General features: G+C 38.5%; 1 protein-coding gene across 1 annotated transcript in view; it reads left to right on the top strand.

Moving 5' to 3' along the window:
* Plppr5 (phospholipid phosphatase related 5) overlaps positions 1-19292 on the top strand; it is a 109646-nt gene that overhangs the window by 78820 nt on the left and 11534 nt on the right. The window contains exons 4-5 of the mRNA XM_048456953.3: positions 5452-5628; positions 12949-13083. Coding sequence (XP_048312910.3) covers positions 5452-5628; positions 12949-13083 — 312 coding nt within the window. The remainder of the gene's footprint in view (positions 1-5451; positions 5629-12948; positions 13084-19292) is intronic.

Genomic DNA, 19292 nt, shown 5'->3' with positions numbered 1-19292 from the left:
AGAGAATCTGGCTGGATCACGTGCTCTGCTCGTTCAGTCCCAGTCAACTGGCCTTGGTGAACTCTCATTAGGTCAGTCCCCTTGTATCAGTGGGTGATCGCACCCCTCGCGGTCCTGATTTCCTTTTTCATGTTCTTCCTCCTTCTGCTCCTCATTTGGACCTTGGGGGGCTCAGTCCAGTGCTCCAATGTGGGTCTCCGTCTGTATCGCCATCCATCGTAGGATGAAGGTTCCCTCTGATCTTGCCTTCCTTGCTCACGTTCTCTTTCCTTCTGCTTCTCATTTGGACCTAGGAATCTCATAGAAGAAGGAGTTTATTTGTGATGTACAGTTTCATATTATTTAGAATCCAGAATCGTCACGAGTAAGAACCTGACAGCAGACACTCAGGCTTGATGCCGGAGCAGTAGTTAAGAGTTTGCATCTTGATCCACAAACATGAGGCAGAGAAAGCTAACTGGGAATGGCATGGGCTTTTGAAACCTTCATCACCTATGCCCACTGACACATTGCCTCCAACAAGACCACACCTTCTAATGTTTCCACAACAATTTTACTAACTGGATACCAACCATTGAAATATATGAGCCATAGGGGCCATTCTTGTTCAAACCATCATGACTTGCCTTATGCAAGTGTCAGAGTTGGAACTCCAACACATTTTTTTCTGGTTCCAATGTAGATGTTTTGATCACTACAACATACTTACTTCACTCCATGGAGCATCACTACAAATCTTAGTATTAATTAATACATTAAAGAGATACTGCCGAAGTATAGCTGTTTTCTATTGGACATAGGAAATACCACAAACACAGTGAGTTGGAACAAAGCAAGTGTATTACTTCAGAAGTCAAATATGGGTATCACTGGGCTAAAATGAACTTGTCATCTGGTGGCCCAACCTTGAGGACATACTTGTGGCAAGTTAATCCTTCACATTTCCTAGCCTTATCAGAGTGTATCTGTGTTCCTTCCACCCATGGCTTCATCAAAGTCTCATGTGAGTAAGAACCATAGTCACAAGAAACAACAGGGAACTGAAGATTCATAGATGTCTGTTTGCGGTTCATAGTCTTCTTATCACAATTAGTAGTCACCCATTGCAGATTTTGCTCCTGGAAATACATGACAATAAATAAAGAGAGACAGTACGTTAGTAAACACATATATAGTCAAGATAATTTCACGTAGCGATTTCAGGTAATACGAGTTCAAAATTCCCTCTTTGCCCAACTATGCCTTTCATGCTTCCATCATGCGGTACGTTTTGAATGCCTATTGTGTGAAAAAGCTTCTAAGCATTTCAGATAGAGCAGTGAATGAGCAAAGGTTCTATTCTAACGGAATATTATAAAAGAGAGAAGCATGGCAGTATATACATTTTTCTACAAGGTGACAAGTGTCACAAATACTCTGCTCTCCCCCGTAGCTATCCCTCACTCAATCTTCTCTGTATTAAGTCTCGTTTTCCTAACAGTTCTCTGCAAGTCAGGCCAAGTGCCAAGCATAGAGTTTAGAGTGAAAGACCAGGCTTCATTTCTATGTCTCCTCTATAGTGAGGGGAACAAATAAAACAAATAAGATCCAGTCACCATGGCAAGAGTTCCAAGAAAATGAGCAAAATACTTTGAAAGCACATGGCTGGGTTACCTAGGTTATCTCCTACATCTAGGCTAGTTCAGTTTCTGCTGGCATGGACAACCATGCTCATCCTTCAGGATCAAATCTTGAATATTTCCTCATTGGAGAAATTAAATACAGCCTTGGGCATATAGTAGGTGCTTAAAAATTAAGCATATTGGCTATAACAGGGTTCTTTTACAAGTACTATATTTTATGATGACTAAAGGATTGGTGTTTGCTATAACAAGTTAGACAACACACATTACAGAATAATAGGACATTGTAGTTACCCTTTAGTAAAAGTAAACCAGTTATCAAAGATTTCAGTGTATCTATTAAGTCTTGCATGTATTTAAATAAGCAAAGAGTAACATGAAATAATGTATAGTAGGATCTTAGCAGGAATCAAATAATAAGTTTTGGCCTTCTGCATCATCTTGCATGGAATGGGTGAATAAGGATGGATAACACAGCTAAATGAGTTGGCTGTAAGCTTTTAGCATCCACAGACCCTTGAGGATAGAGGGAACAAAATTCTGCTCAAATCACACCCACCTTCTGTTTGTGTTTATTTTAGCTACATTTTGACATCTGGTTAACCTAGATGGTTTCATAAGTGAATTAGAAACAAAGAAAGCAGAAGTAATCAATTACCGTCCTGTATCTAGCTTCCTCGTTAGATCATTATGCTATTATTTCCCCTTCTGCAGATTAGCTTTAAAAGACTTTCTGCAAGGATAAAACAAATAGACTGTTTAAAAGGCTCGTGTCATAAATTACTAGAGAGTTGCCAAGTTCAAATAAAAAATTCTCTAGTTTTCCTTTTGTTATATTCGTGGTGATTATACTTCAAGAATATGTGTACTTTATAAAGCATTGCTATGATTAACCTTATTGCTATATTTATGGCTTATAAAATTCTTGCTAGCTTTTGTAATTCTCATAGGTCTACAATCCTGTGACCTCTCACACTCCATTCGAGGTTTGGACATTAACATGGGTGTAATAGAAGAAAAAAAAATCAAGCTTGAATTCTTTCTAATAGAAGCATGTTTCATTAGTTCGCAAACTGGACAGACTATTTGGGGCTTCTTGTGAGCCTTCCAGAGTAAGTAGGGTAATTAAGGAAAGAGTCATCACTAAACTTGAAACAGCTCAAGCCCAAGTCAATAATTTATTTGGACCAAATGAACTGACCAAGTAAAGAGTTAAGTTGTAACTGAGTTGTCCCTTGGGGAATGATGTCAAGTATTTATCAAATCCACAGAGATTCTGTAGAGATTTTGTACTTCATCTTTTCCATCCCTAATAATGGAGCAGGCATTTTGTTACTCTTAGAATGCTATAGTATGAGGAGCAGAAGGAGGGAGAACATGAAGGAAGTCAGGATCATGAGGGGTGCGTCCACCCACTGAGATGGTGGGACTGATCTAATGGGAGCTCACCAAGGCCAGCTGAACTGGGAGTGTTGGAGCATGTGATCAAAATGGACACTCTGAATGTGGCTGGCAATGAAGGCTTACTGAGAAGCCAAGGACAATGTCACTGGGTTTTTATTCTACTGCATGGACTGACTTTGTGGGAACCTGGTTTGTTTGGATGCTCACCTATATAGACCTGGATGGAGGGGGGAGGACCTTGGACTTCCCACAGGGCAGGGAACCCTGACTGCTCTTAAAACTAGAGACGGATGGGGCGGTGGGGAGGGGGAGGGAAAAGGGAGGTGGGGAGAAGGTGAAAATTTTTAATAAATAAATTAATTAATTTAAAAAAGAATGCTATGGTGGCATCATTCTTTCATGTTTGCTTCCTGCTTTCTTGCATTTTCTGAAACTTTGTTTAAGTCTTTTGGCCATTTTCTCCCCAGAGGAACTCAGAGAAGAAAAAGAAATGCAAGGAAGACCTGCTAAATCCCTTATGATCAGGAAATGCCTAAAGTTCTTTGTTTAAAGTTCCATTTCTTCACCAGGTGGTGGTGGCACACGCCTTTAATCCCAGTATTTGGGAGGCAGAGGCAGGCAGATCTCTATGAGTTCGAGGCCAGCTTGGTCTACAAGGTAGTTCCAGGACAGGTTTCAAAGCTACAGAGAAACCCTGTCTTGAAAAAACAAAAACAAACAAGCAAAAAAAGGTCCATTTCTTCTTTGCCAATGGTGCCACCCCCAAAATAAAGTTGTGTGGTCTACAGTAAGCTTGATCTTCATCCATTTTTTAAATTTATATAACGAAGTTAATAGTGGTATTCACTTTATAGGATTTTAAAGATTTAATGAGATAAAGTCTTAAGAAAAAAAGATAATTGTTGGATATCATAGTATTCTAAAATGGTCATCATGAACTAAAAGCTTAGATACAGCTCTTTTAGTCTACTCTCATAAGTAAATATATTTCTATCTAATTCAAGATAACAATTAACATTATACATATAATATACAGATTATATCTTCTATAAGTATTTTCCTGAGTGTGTTATCAGTAACACCGTGCCGCCTAGGTGTACTTTCCAACCTGCCTCTTTCACACTCTCTATATTGTTGACATGAGTATTGTCACTATACACTTGGAGTCAACAGGTTTGCTAACAGAATGATTTGTGACTTAAGTTATAAGCAATGAAGCAATAGAATAAGTGATATTGGGAGAAGAACCAAATTATTCTTGGGCATGCTGGCTCACAATGTGGATATATTTCCGTCAGCACAACCAGTTGACACCGTGTGTTCTTTATTGGCATTTATCTCATGTTTCCAGGCAACAATATAAAAACTAGCCTTGACTCTTCATTGTCTGGACTACCATCTTCACAGTACCATCAATTTGCTAGAAAGATCCATTTAAGTTTTCTAGTTATATATAATTTTGGTTTCACCAAGGATGAATCCTATCCATACAGAATATACAAAAGAAAACATCAATAAATCATCAATTTACCCCTTGTAACAGTAATGTTATGAGTTACCTAATATGTAAATTCAGCTGAAACAAAAGTGTGATAAAATGTTTTCGGGGTGGAAGGAAGGAGAACACTTGGAATGGCTGTGCTCATATTCCCAGGTAACTGATGATACGGCATAAGAATTGGTTCTTATAGGACTGAAGAGACGGTTTTGCAGTGAAGAACACACCCCACTCTTACACAAGAACTGAGTTGGTTCTCAGCACCCACATCCTACAGTTCACAACTTCTTGTAACTCCAGGTCAAGGGGCTGTGTTCCATCCGGGACACTCTGGCAATCATGTGGACACACACACACACACAATTTTTTTAAATGGTAATTAGTAAGAAATGGCCAGCCTACAATTTACAATCCCAGAGAACCTAGACAACAAAGAGAGACATACATGGATCTAATCTACATGAATAGTAGAAAAAAGATAAGATCTCCTGAGTAAGTCGGGAGCATGGGGACCATGGGAGAGAGTAGCAGGGGAGTGGAGAGGAGAAATATATATAGCTCAATAAAAGCAATTAAAAAGATAAAATAAAATTGGTGAAAAATGGCCATGATTGATAAGTAAAGTTAAATAATTGGCACTCTTAAATTCCACATTTAAGAAATCATCACCACAAACTTCATTATAGGTATGGTGGCACACACCTATAATATTATGTAGGGAGCTGGAAACCAGCCTGAGTTAAGTAGCCAAATAGCAAATAACCATTTTTTTAAAAAAATACAAGAATCACAAACTCTAGTCAATGATTAAAACTACACAGTCATATATAGATGTTAACTGTATTTTTGTAATGTATACATAATGTATTTCATGTGTAGACCAAGAAAATGCCTTTGTGAAAAGTCTTGTTTTATTTGCTATTTCAGATGTACATTACGAACACTATCAAAGCCAAAGGCACCAGACTTGCTAAGCCTGTTCTATGCTTGGGATTAATGTGTTTGGCCTTTCTTACTGGACTCAACAGAGTAGCAGAATATCGAAATCATTGGTCGGATGTGATAGCGGGCTTTCTAGTTGGAATATCTATAGCAGTATTTCTGGTAAGTAGGATTTTTAAAATATTTGTTTGGTTTTAAAAAGCTTGAATATCATTTCTAAGAAAATACAAGAATGAATCATTGTGATACATTATGTGAAATATATATGTTTTTGGTTGCTCATTTTTTTTTCTTTCATTTATTCTTCTTAAGATTAGGTTTGAGGAAGAAAAATAAATAAATTCTGCTCTTAAAATACTTTTATAGAAAATGGAGTAGAGCTAAAATCATTCCTCCTCAAATAGCATCTTACATTTTTTTTATTTATGGGGCAGGGAACACATGTGCCATGGCATGCCTATGTAGATCCAAAAGATAACCTAGTGAGAGTTAGTTCTCTCCTACCATGTGAGGTCCGAGGGTTAAAGTCAGGCCATCAAGTACCTTTATCCACCGAGCTGTCTCACCTGTCCCTTCTCAGTTAGTATTGTAGATGGCATTGTTTATACATCCACAAAATCCCTCAGGATAGTTTGCCTCTAGTGAATGAAAACATCCTCCTGGACCCAAGTGCCTCATGCCTTCTTCAGTCTGTGCACTCCATGAGATCTACGCCACCAGTGTTCCCACGGCATAGGATTTTGAGACGCATCACTTCTCCTGGGGGACTGAAACCGTCAGAGACTGGAATGGGGACACTAGCATCCCCGGTCATGTCTTTCACACACTGAAGAACGCGCAGAGCCTTTTGATGGGGGCTACCCGTATGCCTGCTAAAACATGTACTTGAATGAATCTATAATTTTGTTCAATAGAAGATTTCAGCCTAAATTGAAAATTATCAGCCCGTTACTTGTGGGGTTTTTTACCATCTTACTTAGATGACCACGTGCACAGTGGATAATCAAAAGCCTTTTTACAGGGACACCTTGTAGCTTCAGAAACACTTTACTTCCATTTCCATTCAGTTTGACTTGTTTCCACCATACTTGCTTCTTCCTTCCTCAGCCTCCTTTGTCCAATTAATAATGAGTAGGCAATAAAAGCATGTGTGAGGTTTGAGTACACATCACATGCTTGGAATTTGAAATGAAGCATTTCCTCTAAAACCTCCTGTAGGAAATTAATGGGCATGATCTCATGTCTGTTCAGCGTCCCGAGCTTTGTTCTCCCACCCTTTTTTTTTCCTCTTGTGATGCCATTCACTGTGAGTCTCAAGATCATTGGAGGACTCTGGATTAAAAGTTTCTTTTAAAAAATCTGTAGAGTGAGTTGGCAGGTAAGGTCAGTGGAAGAGGAAGAGATACTAAATAACCTGATGACCCCAGTCAGCATTTGCCTTTATGGAAAGATTCTGGCAGCTCATAGCCTCTGATTGGCTAGAGGTTGAGGTGATGTGAATAGCTGAGATTCAGTTGCTTGGTTACAGATAAGCTCCTAGATAAGAAACAGATTGCTTACTGTTGAGTCTTTCAGGCTCTTTTGGCTGAATTTCATCATCCAAATATAGCAACAGACAGGCTGAAGTTACCCTTTAACACCCCTGTCTCTTGGAATCTGCTTGATGCCTCATGAAACTCAGAGCCAAGCATGGATCACAAACTTTCCTTGCTTTCCCTCATCACAGTTGAGACTGGTTAACATTTAAAAGAAACAAAACAAAACAGAAAAGTGAGGGAAATTTGATGGCACGGAACTCAGCTCCCTAGGTGTAGATTATCTTCCCTGAAGCCTCATCAGCCTCCTGCTGTCCTTCCTGTGGCCATTGCAAACTTCCTACCGGAGAGCATCTTAGTGCCTTAGTCATCCTGTAAAACCAGACCCTAGTGTCATCTCAGCCATGTCCCTAGCTGAGAACTCGATAAGTGAAGTCCCCTGAGCTCAAGCCCCTCTATTGTGCATTTTCAATCCAAGAATGTATATTACACATATTCTGAAATCATCCTTTAAATATTATTACACATGAGAAAAATGACTCCATGAAAAGGTCACACCAAAACGGTGCTTCAATCATGTAGCCAAATATGAATCACGTTCTCATTAATGATCACTTACGAATGTCAGTGCCTATAGGCAACAACTGGTAAGTCAAGGAAGCTCATATGACTATGGCTTGTCTCCACTGTGAGCTAGAGTTTTGTTTGGGGATGAGCCTATTCCCTTAAACTCTCCTTCCCTGTTTTCCACCATAAAATAAAATGCTGCCAAGTTCTTACTCTAGTACAAATACCGAACTTGGAGATGTGAAGAAATATTTGAGAACAAAAAGAGACAACCATTAGGAAAACAGTCATTGTACTTTATAAAGGATTACATATAATTTACTAATAGGTACTGGAGATATTAACTTTATTGGGGTGCCAGACCTGTTAGGAAGACGTGAAACATCAACCTGGGGAGGTTATAAAGAGGATAGGTCTGGATTCTACATAAGGAATGATAACAAAACATGGGGCACAGAGACAACATGGAAGCCTGTATAAAGACAGTGAGCGTGGAGCTCTTATACCACAGGCCCAGGACACAGCTTATGAATGAGAAAGCACAGCTTCCCGGAATGGTACTAGTCTCCCATCATGAAGGTTAGAGCCGTGGAAAAGTTTTGTGTGCCAGAAGAATAATGTGGACTTTTGTTTAAAATGTAGGTGAGTTAGTATGCCCTGCCTTCAAAAGAGTAGAAATCGAAGGGACTTGTTTGAGTCCAAGTTTATTCATGTAGTCAATTTGTCCGATCGAGTACTTTATTGAGCCGTTCTGTGCTCCTGTATACCTCTTTAAATGAGGACAATCACAACCTCCCTGAAGGCTTGTTCTTGAACTTGCAGAAGGTTAAGCAAAGTAGTACATGCTTAGTGAACGGCCACGGGAACTAGTAAAGCACACTTCCATAAGTGGTAGTTTGCTTCCGCTCACTACCTTTTGCCATTTGAGACCTGTGCTTTAAAAATATGCTCTAGCATAACACTACAGTGAAGATGGAGGAGACGTGTTATGAAGAACCAGGGAAATCAGGGTCTAAACTGGACCATAGAGACACAGAAAGAAGAGAGAATCTTTGGAAGGGAAAGGGAAGAAAGAGAGCCTGTGGGAACACAAGATGATGTGGATGAGGGACAGGAAGCAACTTGGGATGACTCCCAGATTCCTTATTTGGATAATCTAGTAGAGCATTTATTTTGAATTTTGTGCAGCCACTCCAACTCTGGCTTGCAAATGTCCTGCAATTATCTTGCAGTGTTTTAGGATTCTAAAATGAGTCTGAAATAAAATTAAATCAGTCTACTCCAAGTTGCTGTCTTGTTCTTTATCTACACCTAGCATTTACCTCTGACTCATTCTCCCACTTCAACCCCAACAACCAGTGACTCATCCACTTCAAGTTCATTTCCACTTCCCAATTATTCCTTCTGTGTCTTATATCAGTCCTTCTAACCAGAACTGTGTGCTTCCTTTCCCATGTACTCCTACAGATATCCCTCACACCATCACCTTGCTGGTTTGGCCTGTATTGCAATTATTGCAATAATACATTGTCAATAACAAGGCAAAACAAACCTTCCCTGATGCCTCACCTCCAGTCATTCTACTGCATTTCCAGGGTCCACGATGATCTGATGGCTTACTTGCTAGTGAAAAGTATCCTGCACTTTTCACTGTGTACATGAATCCAACTCATGGAATCACAATCAACCCTCTTCCCTTGTCAAAAACAAGGCTGCCCTTCCTACACATATGTTCTGGGGGAATGCCCCTTCTTTTGTATATTTCAGTTGCAAGTGAGAAAAAAGGATATCTGAGTCCTGCCTTTGCATGTGTGTGACCCCACACACAACACTCACAGCTCACTATCCATCAAACAGTGAAACCTTCCCCAAACCACACTCAGAACATCTTCTCTCCTTAGTCCTTTTTTGTGTTTCCCACTAACACATTGCAACTCCTAGACACCACATCGGGTATTTCTCTTGCAAATAAGCCATGGTGGAGAAATATTTCTGTTTGCTTTGTTCACTGCTTATCTTTTCATGTATCTGAAATATGGTCTTGTATATGGGCAGCATAAATGAATGTTAAATTTGTTACCCTGAGTTCTTTAAAAGACTCAATGAATTCTCATGTGTAGTAAACATAGCATTGTAGCATTGCTTATCATGCCCAGCTCTTACACAAATATTCCAGTCTTCTACATTGCTAAGATTTGACTCAGATAAGTCCCACATTTTCTAGGCTGTAACTGTCAATATCTTCTCAGCTCCCCCTTAATTTCTATATGTATCAGTGTGCACTGTTAGAATCTTACAAGGAATTACGTTGTGTCCTAAATCTGTCTGTACCCCTGTACATTTTGCTCAAGGGTAAAGAGTAGAATCATCACGCTTAGCAAAATGCAAAACTAATTCTTGAGCAGCAGTTGCTGATAATTATTGTTACAAAAAATGGATAACTTAAAAACCTCACCTCTCCCAAACATGAGAGATGGAATTGTTAAGCAGAAGTGTTCAGCTTTGTTGATCCCAATAATAGCTTGTATGTGAGCTTATGTAAGAGTAACAATCACTACAGCATTTTATTGAAATATATCGTCCTCACTTTACAGATTAAAAACTGAGACCAAATCAGGAGCCAATACTGTTTTGCCCCACAAAGTACATAATGTAATAATTATGAAAAGAAAAAAGTGAACACATAAAAATGTATTGTTAATACAACATAGAGAAACCAAAAGTATGTGTGGTGGTGGTTAATTAGTGTAATCTTTTTAGGAGAATGTAAACTTATGAGTGGAAGCCATTAATATTAAACACAGCGTTTGATAGGAAATTAACTTTGTTTTTTTGTCTTTTTGAGACAGGGTCTCTTTGTAGCTTTGGAGCCTATACTGGAACTAGCTCTTGTAAACCAGGCTGACTTTGAACTCACAGAGATCTGGCTGCCTCTGCCTCCCAAGTACTGGGATTAAAGGCATGTGCCACCACCACCCAGCAGAAATTAACTTTTAATTAAAGATATACACCATACAATTTGACAATTTGTAGTGATGTCGCTCCCTGTGACAGGTGGGGTACAAAGGCAGCAGCCTTCAGATGGGGTTCCCGATTTGTGTCTTAGATGAGACATGAGTCAATGTACTTTCTTAGCCTCTATGAAATGTCATACTGAGACTGCTACTCTGACAGAAAGATTCAGAGTTCTGTGTGAGCATAGGGAAGACAAACTCTTTGAAACAGTGAGCTTGCCAAGTCTATGGCTCAGGGAAGACATCCATGGCAAAGCTAGAAGCACTTGGTGCACACGTGAGAAGTTCTGATTTCCAGAAACCATGAAAATGCTCAGAGAGCCATGTGCATGTCTGTAATCCCAGCACATGGAATGCTGAGAAAGACACCTTTTAGACAAGCTGTGTAGATAGACTAGTGGATTTAGTGAACTCTGAGTTGAAGTAAGAGATCTTTCCTGAACATATGCTAGGAGAGTGATTTCTGAAAGTGTGTGTTATGATATGGATATGAAACTCTTTGTTTCATTGAAGTTGTTACCCAAAGTTATCAAATCTATCCTTTGTGTGTTAGAACAGCGCTCATTCATCAGTTTTAGCCTTCAGACCAAATTTGATCTGCTGCCTCTTTTAGTAAGTGCAGTTTATCAGACTGTCAACATGTCTTTTCTCTTTTGAACAAATGGAATTGCTGCTTTCCCTTCAAAAGGGAAGAGTTGAGTAGTTGCCATCGACTATGACCCCACAACATCAAAAATATTTGCTACATTATTTAATATCTCCTCTTTCTATGCAAAATATTCTGACTCTATTTCTTGAGCAATCAATTTCTTTTAGTCTTTTGTGGGATCATGAAAATGACAACTTCATAAGAGAAAAGACATACTAAATAACAACCTTCAAGCCCCTATTTAAAGTTAAATACCACAAAGCTGTGGTATTTCAGTTTTGGGGTTTGATCTATATTTTTAACCTATAACTCTTCTAGGACACAGTAAGGTTTTTTAAAAAAAAGTAAATCACAGCTTGAAATGAAATACTGTTTGTGATATAAAGTATCATAGTGTATGTTATTATTTCACACACTTGTATATTTTATTCAAGAATGGATCACCCAAGATTTAATTGGTATTTAGAATTACTTGGCAATAATGTAGCTGAAGAGAAGGCTCAGTGGTAAGAGCACTGGCTGTTCTTGCAGAGGACCTATGTTTTATTCCCAGCACTCACACGTTGGCCCACAATCTCCTGAAGCTCTAGTTCCAGGCCATCTGACCTCTTCTGACCTTCTTTGGCAATAAGCATGTATATGCCACACACCCATGTATGCAAGCAACATACTCATACACAAAAAATAGAATAAATTTTTAAACAATTTTAGAAACAAAATGAACATTAATTAATAAGTTTAACAAAAATCTTCCAATAACGAATTTATGAAAAAAATTTAAACATATCATTATGGAGATAGCATTTGCATAATTTAGAATGAGTATCAGGTTGGAACTACAGTTAAGTCCTATTTATTCTAGAATATAGAGCCCAGGTTAAAAACAAACATATAACCCAGTGGTTAGTATAAAGTCAACATAAAAAATAATTTTTCTGTGTGGCTTAAATTATTATTCCTTAAATATGATTCACCTGATACAGAAACTTCTGGAATGCATTTAAATGTTCTGTCTTCTATACCCTATTTTTCACCTACTACATCTGAAACTTGAGGATATGAGTTAAAAATGTGTATTTTTAGCATTGCAAGAATTTAATTTTCATGCATGCTTTGGTTCACATTCTTTCACCTCTAGAATAGAATCAGTTAAAATGAAGGTCAATTTCCTTTATGTGAAGGGTCTTCTGTTTCAGTAGTCGCTTTGGTAAGCTATTGTTCAATTCTTACATATATATGAGACACAATAGACAATAGACCAGTATAATTAAATGGATATTATTAGAGAGTGCCAACTGTCAAGGATTAGTGTGAATGTAATAATCTTGACATAGTGAGAAACAAGAAGAATGAAAATTAAGTTGTAGGTTAGTCACATTAGGGAGAGGTTAGCTTGCTGTGAGTTTTTTTTATAAGGTTATGGTGTTAATTTTGGATCGGATTGAATAGTGTCTATACATTAATGAACATTTTGGAATAGCAGAATTGTCATCATTCATTCTGATACATATTCATCGGTAAATTTTCTTGAACCTATCTGAATTGGAATAGCTATTCAAATTTATTCATTGTAAATCTGGATGTAAAGTTTTATTTGTATAACATTTAGGTAATTTTAAATCTTGGTTGCTATAAGGAGTGTTATTAAACTTCTCAGAATGTTGATAGTTGCAGGATGCATGACTTACTTAATGGCAATTGTTTCCTAAAATTTTAGGTTGTGTGCGTGGTAAATAATTTCAAAGGAAGACAACCAGAAAATGGGCACATGCACAGGGACAATGTGGCCCGGATGCCGATGATCAACATTCCTCGAGTAGAAAGCCCTTTGGAAAAGGTGGCATCTGTGCAGGTGACCCATGACTTCTGTTCTAGACCAAACTCAACAGTTATTTCTGCTTGCGTATTCAGAAAGTGTGCAGTTACTAGTTTGCCTACTTAACCTCAGAAGCTAAGGTGTCATTTAGCAAGCATGTATCACTGGAAAGATCATCTTAGAAAATTCATACTTCATTTAAAGTACCCATGGATATCTCTCATGCTAGAAGCTTGGTAACTATGCAGAGAACTCATTCAGCACTTTGCTAGAGTGTCTAATAAATGCTGTTCATTGGCCTCACACATTGGCAGAAAAAAAGACACATTTATTTTCAAAGATATCTCTTTTTTAATAAAGTATACTCCATTTCTCCCATGTTCTATGTCAATAGGAAAGTGCTTCAGTGTATGGGAGACATACACTGAACCTCAGTGCACAAGGATCAGGCAGCTCCTCAACTCCTGCTGTGCTTCTTTGATGGAAGAGGTACTGAGGGTTAGGATGGGCTGAGTCTGTGCACAGATATTGTTTGAAACAGCGGGTTCATGTCTCAGTGGGTGTCCCTGTGAGCAAGAAGTCAAGTACTTTCCAAAAATTGTTCTTGCAACTTCTGTGAACCAGATAGGGTATGTTTCCTAAATGCTGCTGTGGTTCTTTGCAATTGTAATTAGTTAAATGATTACTCAAGGGCTAGCTCACAGCTTCTTTCCAGCCTCGGGCTCACATATTTTAATAAGTTATTTTTAGTTTAAATTAAAATATAATTACATCATTTCTCTCTTTCCTTTCCTCTCTTCAGCTCTTCCCATGTACTCCTTCCTTGTTTTTTTCTCAAATTCTTATGTCTTTATGCTTTATTCTCATTTGTACCTCTCTCCTGCTGCTCTCTCCTTCCCCTCAGACAATGTCTCACTCTGCCTTATCATGTGTAGAATAAACCATAAGATACTCTTTACTATAACAAAAGCAAATGTTTTATTTTTGAATGAGCAGAAGTCAATGTGTAGGGTAGGGTGTGATCTTAGCACACTTTAAGACTCATGAGGTCAGTAGGACACTGGTAAGCATGTGTCCCAGCATAGCCCAGGTACCAATGCACTTTGTTCTATTTATGGAAAATGGTATTCTTGGGGAAAGATCCCATGTGCTCACATGTGTTTAGATTAATCCTGTGTGTCGTATCCGTTCATTAGTCTCTCAGTGCTACACTTTCAAGGATCCCCATTACATCTCCCTCTCAATTTCACGTCCTCCTTTTTAAATTACTTTAGAAAAAAACCCCACTATGTCCAATTTGTGCTTCCCCCGTGTGTGGAATCATCCACGAGACATGGCTAACGTACTAGTGATCAACCCATAAAGAAAAGTGATTCTTTCTCCTGCAGCATCAATTAACTATAATGCTCTTCAGGTAGGACTGGGGCCTAAGGAGCTCTTCCCCACCTAGTGCTAGAAATTTTAACTGGCTTGACTTGTGCAGGTTAGCACAGCTGCCTAGAGTTCCCGTAAAAAGCAGCCACATCATGTAGATCCAAGACAGCAAGGTGCAGCCTTTCTCCTCATCCTCTGGTTTTTTTCCACCCTAACGGCGAACCAATTCCACACCAGTTATGTTATAAGGGGTTATTTATTTTGGGGGGTAAAACTTACATAAACCATAAACCATCAGGAAGGGAGCCTAGTTGCTGGAGCAGGAGCCGGGACCAAGTGCCGGAACCAAGAGACCCCAGCCGAGCTCTGTGGCTCTTTTTAAAAGAGAAATATACCACGCCCCAGTGGGCTGGTATTTCAGCGGCTATTGGCTGATGGAGCAGAAGGCACTCCCACAGCACCGTGGGCTCGTGCTTCAGTGACTATTGGCTGAAGCAGTGGAAGATGCTCCCGCAGCACCACCCCATCTTCCATAATGTTCCCTGAGACATATGCAGGAAAGAGCTGATACAGAGGTCCTGCCTGTGGCTGAGCACTCATGATCGATCGTTCATTCTTAGATAATGAGTCTCTGGATTAACTGATTTCCACTGCAATAGAAAGCACCTGTAACCAAGATGAGGCGCATCACAGGTTGACTAACATAGCCATACGCATTTAGAAGACAATTTGACAACATGACCATTTGGAAAAAACAGTTTTAGTAGGTGCTCCTCTAGGTCCAGTGAATTCCCTAACCATGGGATTTGAACACGCTTACAGTACCTGGCATGAATTCTCTCCTGTGAAGCAGGCCACAAACCCACATACACAGTGAAATATTATTCAACTATAAAGAAATCTAAGCTCATTGACTATGCATAAAAAGTATAGAAATGAAAAAAATAAATGTACTGAGTAAGGTGACCCAGGTCCCTAATAATGAAGACCATGTATTCTTTTTTGTATGTGGATTCTTAGCTTCAAATTATTTTGAACCTGGAGTATATGGAATCCAGGAAACTAGAAACAAGTCAGAAAAAAAATGACTTTGGGAAGCAGAAATTTTTAGAATAGAGCTGAAATGAAAGTAAAGAGGGGCAATGCTGAGAAAGAAGGGTTCTAGTGGATAGTGGAGCACTGAGAATGGAGAAATGAGGGACCGGGGAAGGCTGAACCAAAATGAAATGTATGTGATCTTGCAAAACCAGTAAAACATTTAGTAAGAGCTCATAGTACAAGAAGTGATATGAAAAAAGAGCATACTTTGAGCTAAAAATTTATGTGGAGATGAGCACAGGACACAGGACAAAAGGAAGACCAGAAGGTGGTGAATTAAGCAGAATTAAGGATGTACGGAAAAAGCTTATGAAATTTTACTAGTTTGTAAATAAGTAAAATACTAATTTTCTAGAACTAAGGTGAGTTTGAAAAGCAGTACTTCTCATCTGTGTACATGCTAGAAGATATGTTATTACATGAAAAACATCATGTCACTATGGCTTACCTTTATGTAAGTGATCGTTCAGGGAAACATTAAAATAACACAGGTTGCTGCCTTATTCTTGGTTGCCCATCAACACTTGAGGCGAAGATCCTATTGCTGAATATGCCTTTTATTTTAGCTAATGGGAAGAAAAATTAGTTTTGAATTACAAGGAAACTCTCTCCTGTCTGACTAGTATTCACAGTACTATATGGTGCTATGTAGGCTTCTGGGGGAGAAAGGACAGCAGTAGTTTTATTTGGTACTAGATCCTGCCTGCTACAATACCAACTTGCCAGGCAAGAAGGACCCACTAGTTCACTAGTGGCAACATTGCTTATGAGGATGACTAATCACTCTCTTGATTGGTTTTGAGGTCTGGTATGCTATCGCGTTGGTGTTGTGCGTTTGTTCTTCTAGACAGTGTGTTGCAGTCTAGAACTTTGGGGAATAAGGTTGAGATGAGGCAAATTCTGTGTTCTCTTACTTGCTGGAATATGTGAAGACCACACCCTCTCTGTTCTTTTTATTTCTGTTCCCTACTAGAATTCTTTCTTCATTAGACATGGCCTGTATCCCTGACCACATTGTGGGAGAATCACGGCAGGCATCCTAGGAATTTCCTGGAAGCCTATTTTATTCTACCCTTTGAATTTTCACTGCTAAGAGGCCATGCATTTCTGTTCCTCATCCAGAGCCAGAGGGCAGTCACATGAAGGAAGTTCAAGAGCCTTCTACTCTTTTTTTTCTCCCAAAACAAGAGGGTGGTCATGTAAAAATTTCTCAAGTGCTTTGATTTCAATATGTGAAAATTGGAGAATGTAATTTACTCCTTAACACTGTTCCTGTAATGGGAGATGAGGAGGCTTTTGTTAACACTGGTGTTTGGGCAGGGCCAAAAGCTTTAATATAATGCTATGTCATTGTTTTGCTTTCACGTTTGTGTGCTTCTTCTGGAAGTTACATAAACTTATAAACCTCTTATGTTCCAAGCATGCATTTGATGAATTTATACTTACTGTATAATTATAATATACAAGGACATTTTATTTCTATGCCAGTGATTTATTCCTTAATTGTAGGTAGTTTTTCATTTGGTGGAATACTATCACTTATGAGGAAGAGTAACGGTTGTCTCAAAGTTAAGTAAGTCTGAACATTCATATCACTTTATGAAATGAATGATTCTTTTTGGAAACTTGTTTAAAAGATTCCAATATAAGAGTTCCTTAAGTTAGTCACAGAATACTTAGAACAGTGTCTGGTACCTGTGAAACTCAACAAGGCTTATTATTATTATTATTATTATTATTATTATTATTATTATTACAGTGATAAAATGCAACAGGTACATCAAAATACAAAAAAAATCTATTGTAAAGCATTTTAAAAATAAATTTTGGTGGGGTTAAGGTGCTTGAAACTGGGTATTATGTAACCCAAGTTGGTCTCAAATTTTTCATATAGCCTAGGACAATCTTGAAATTCTGATCCTCCTGCTTTCATCTAAATTCTAGTATTGTAGGTGTCTGCCACCACACTTGATGCAAAAGAATTGTTATGTATATAAAATCTTGTATATGTGCATAGTGAAGACTGTTATTCAAAATACCACACAAGATATTCACCTCTACTATCTGTAGAGGAGTGAAGATATGGTGAGGTGAGGGGGAGAGAGAGGGGCAGAGAGAGAAACAGAGAGACAGAGATACACAGAGACAAGAGATACATAGAGACACAGATACAGACGAAGATGGAGACAGAGAAGAGAGAGGCAGAGGCAGAGACAGACAGAAAAATAGGCCGAGACCATGAAAGAACAAATACAATAATGCTCAGACCTTAAGAGAAAATGAGAGTGGGAAACAAGACATCATGTCCATTCCCAAACCTTCCTTTTTCTTTGTTTCCCCTCTTTTTTCTGACTCTAGTTCTCCCCCTCTCTGTTTTTCTCCCTTCACTTCCTCCATCTTTCTATCTATAAGCAGATGCTATGCTATGCGCTATTGATGAATAAATGCACAACTAAAGATGATTACAGTTTTAAAATACCCTGTTTTCTTGAGCTGATTACTAGAAGGTTCTACTTCCTCATTAATCCCATTAATTGATATGTTCAGACTGACCAAAATTCCTTAGGAAAAAACAAAAATCTCTCCAGGACACTTTATATCCCTTTTCTATTTCCTTTTGAAATGTTTCTCTGCCAAATTAAACACAGAAATCTTGCTTGTAGCTCCCATGTACTCACTTCAGGGTTCAGATTTCCTTGGTCCACCTGCAGTCATCTTAAGTCCTATCAGTACAGAGACTATGGCTTTTCATATGCTGGCATCTTTCCTTTATAAGCTCTCTTAAAGTTTCTACTGTCTCATACCCAGGGAATTAACTCTCTTTGGATACCACACCTCCCAATCTCCCAAACTCATTCTGTTTGCTTCCTCCTTCAAGGCTCATTTCCAGCAGAATTGGCAGTGTTGTTAGCTTCGGGATGTTTCCAGAAACTCGAAACACTAATTCCCCTTGGGAATCTAAGAATCAAGGATCTGTGTTTTCTTCTAGGAAATGATGATGCAATAATTTATAGTTCTGCTGTCTTTTGCCTCCTATTTTTAGGAAGAATAAGCAAGGCCTTGATATCATAATAGTTGATTATCAAAGCGAATTACTGCAGATTTTAGGAATGTCTACCAAATACAGCATAGATAAACCCATGTTGAGGGAAATACTTCCCCCACTCTAAACTTTGGTCTTGATTCATTCCAAATGAAAGAATTCTTTTTAAATGAAATGGGGATAACCAAACTGAGTGGGTAATTACGTTCATTCAAAACAATAAATACCAATAAAGCAAGATGAATACGTGGTTAAGAGCACTGTCTGCTCTTCCAGAAGACCCAGGTTTGGTTCTCAGTACTCACGTGGCAATTCACAATGGTCTTTAGCTCCAGAGAGTCTCCCAAGAAAAGATACAATCTTTTTTTTATTCTGTGGGTACCAGACACACATGTGGTTACATATACATGTAGAAAAAAACACTCAAACATATAAATAAAAACAAATGTTTAAAATTAACCAAGCAGATCAAAAGCAAGAGAAACAATTGGCTTCATCTACCCTACCAACTTTATGGAGTAGAAATGAGGCTGCACATAACCATGATATATAGTGGGTCAGCAAACACTGAATGAAACTATACAGTAATAAAGTTATCTTACTAAAAATGCCCATGGTCTGAATCTCCTCACACATACTATCTTCTTATTCTCTAAATGAGGACAGAAAGCCACATCTTGCAGTTTCTTAACTCAGAAAGAAGTTGAAGATTCCATAAGGGAAATGTTTA

Source organism: Myodes glareolus, chromosome 17, assembly GCF_982192425.1.
Source record: "Myodes glareolus chromosome 17, mMyoGla1.1, whole genome shotgun sequence".
NCBI lineage: Eukaryota > Metazoa > Chordata > Mammalia > Rodentia > Cricetidae > Myodes > Myodes glareolus.
This window is presented reverse-complemented; position numbering and strand designations above follow the sequence as displayed.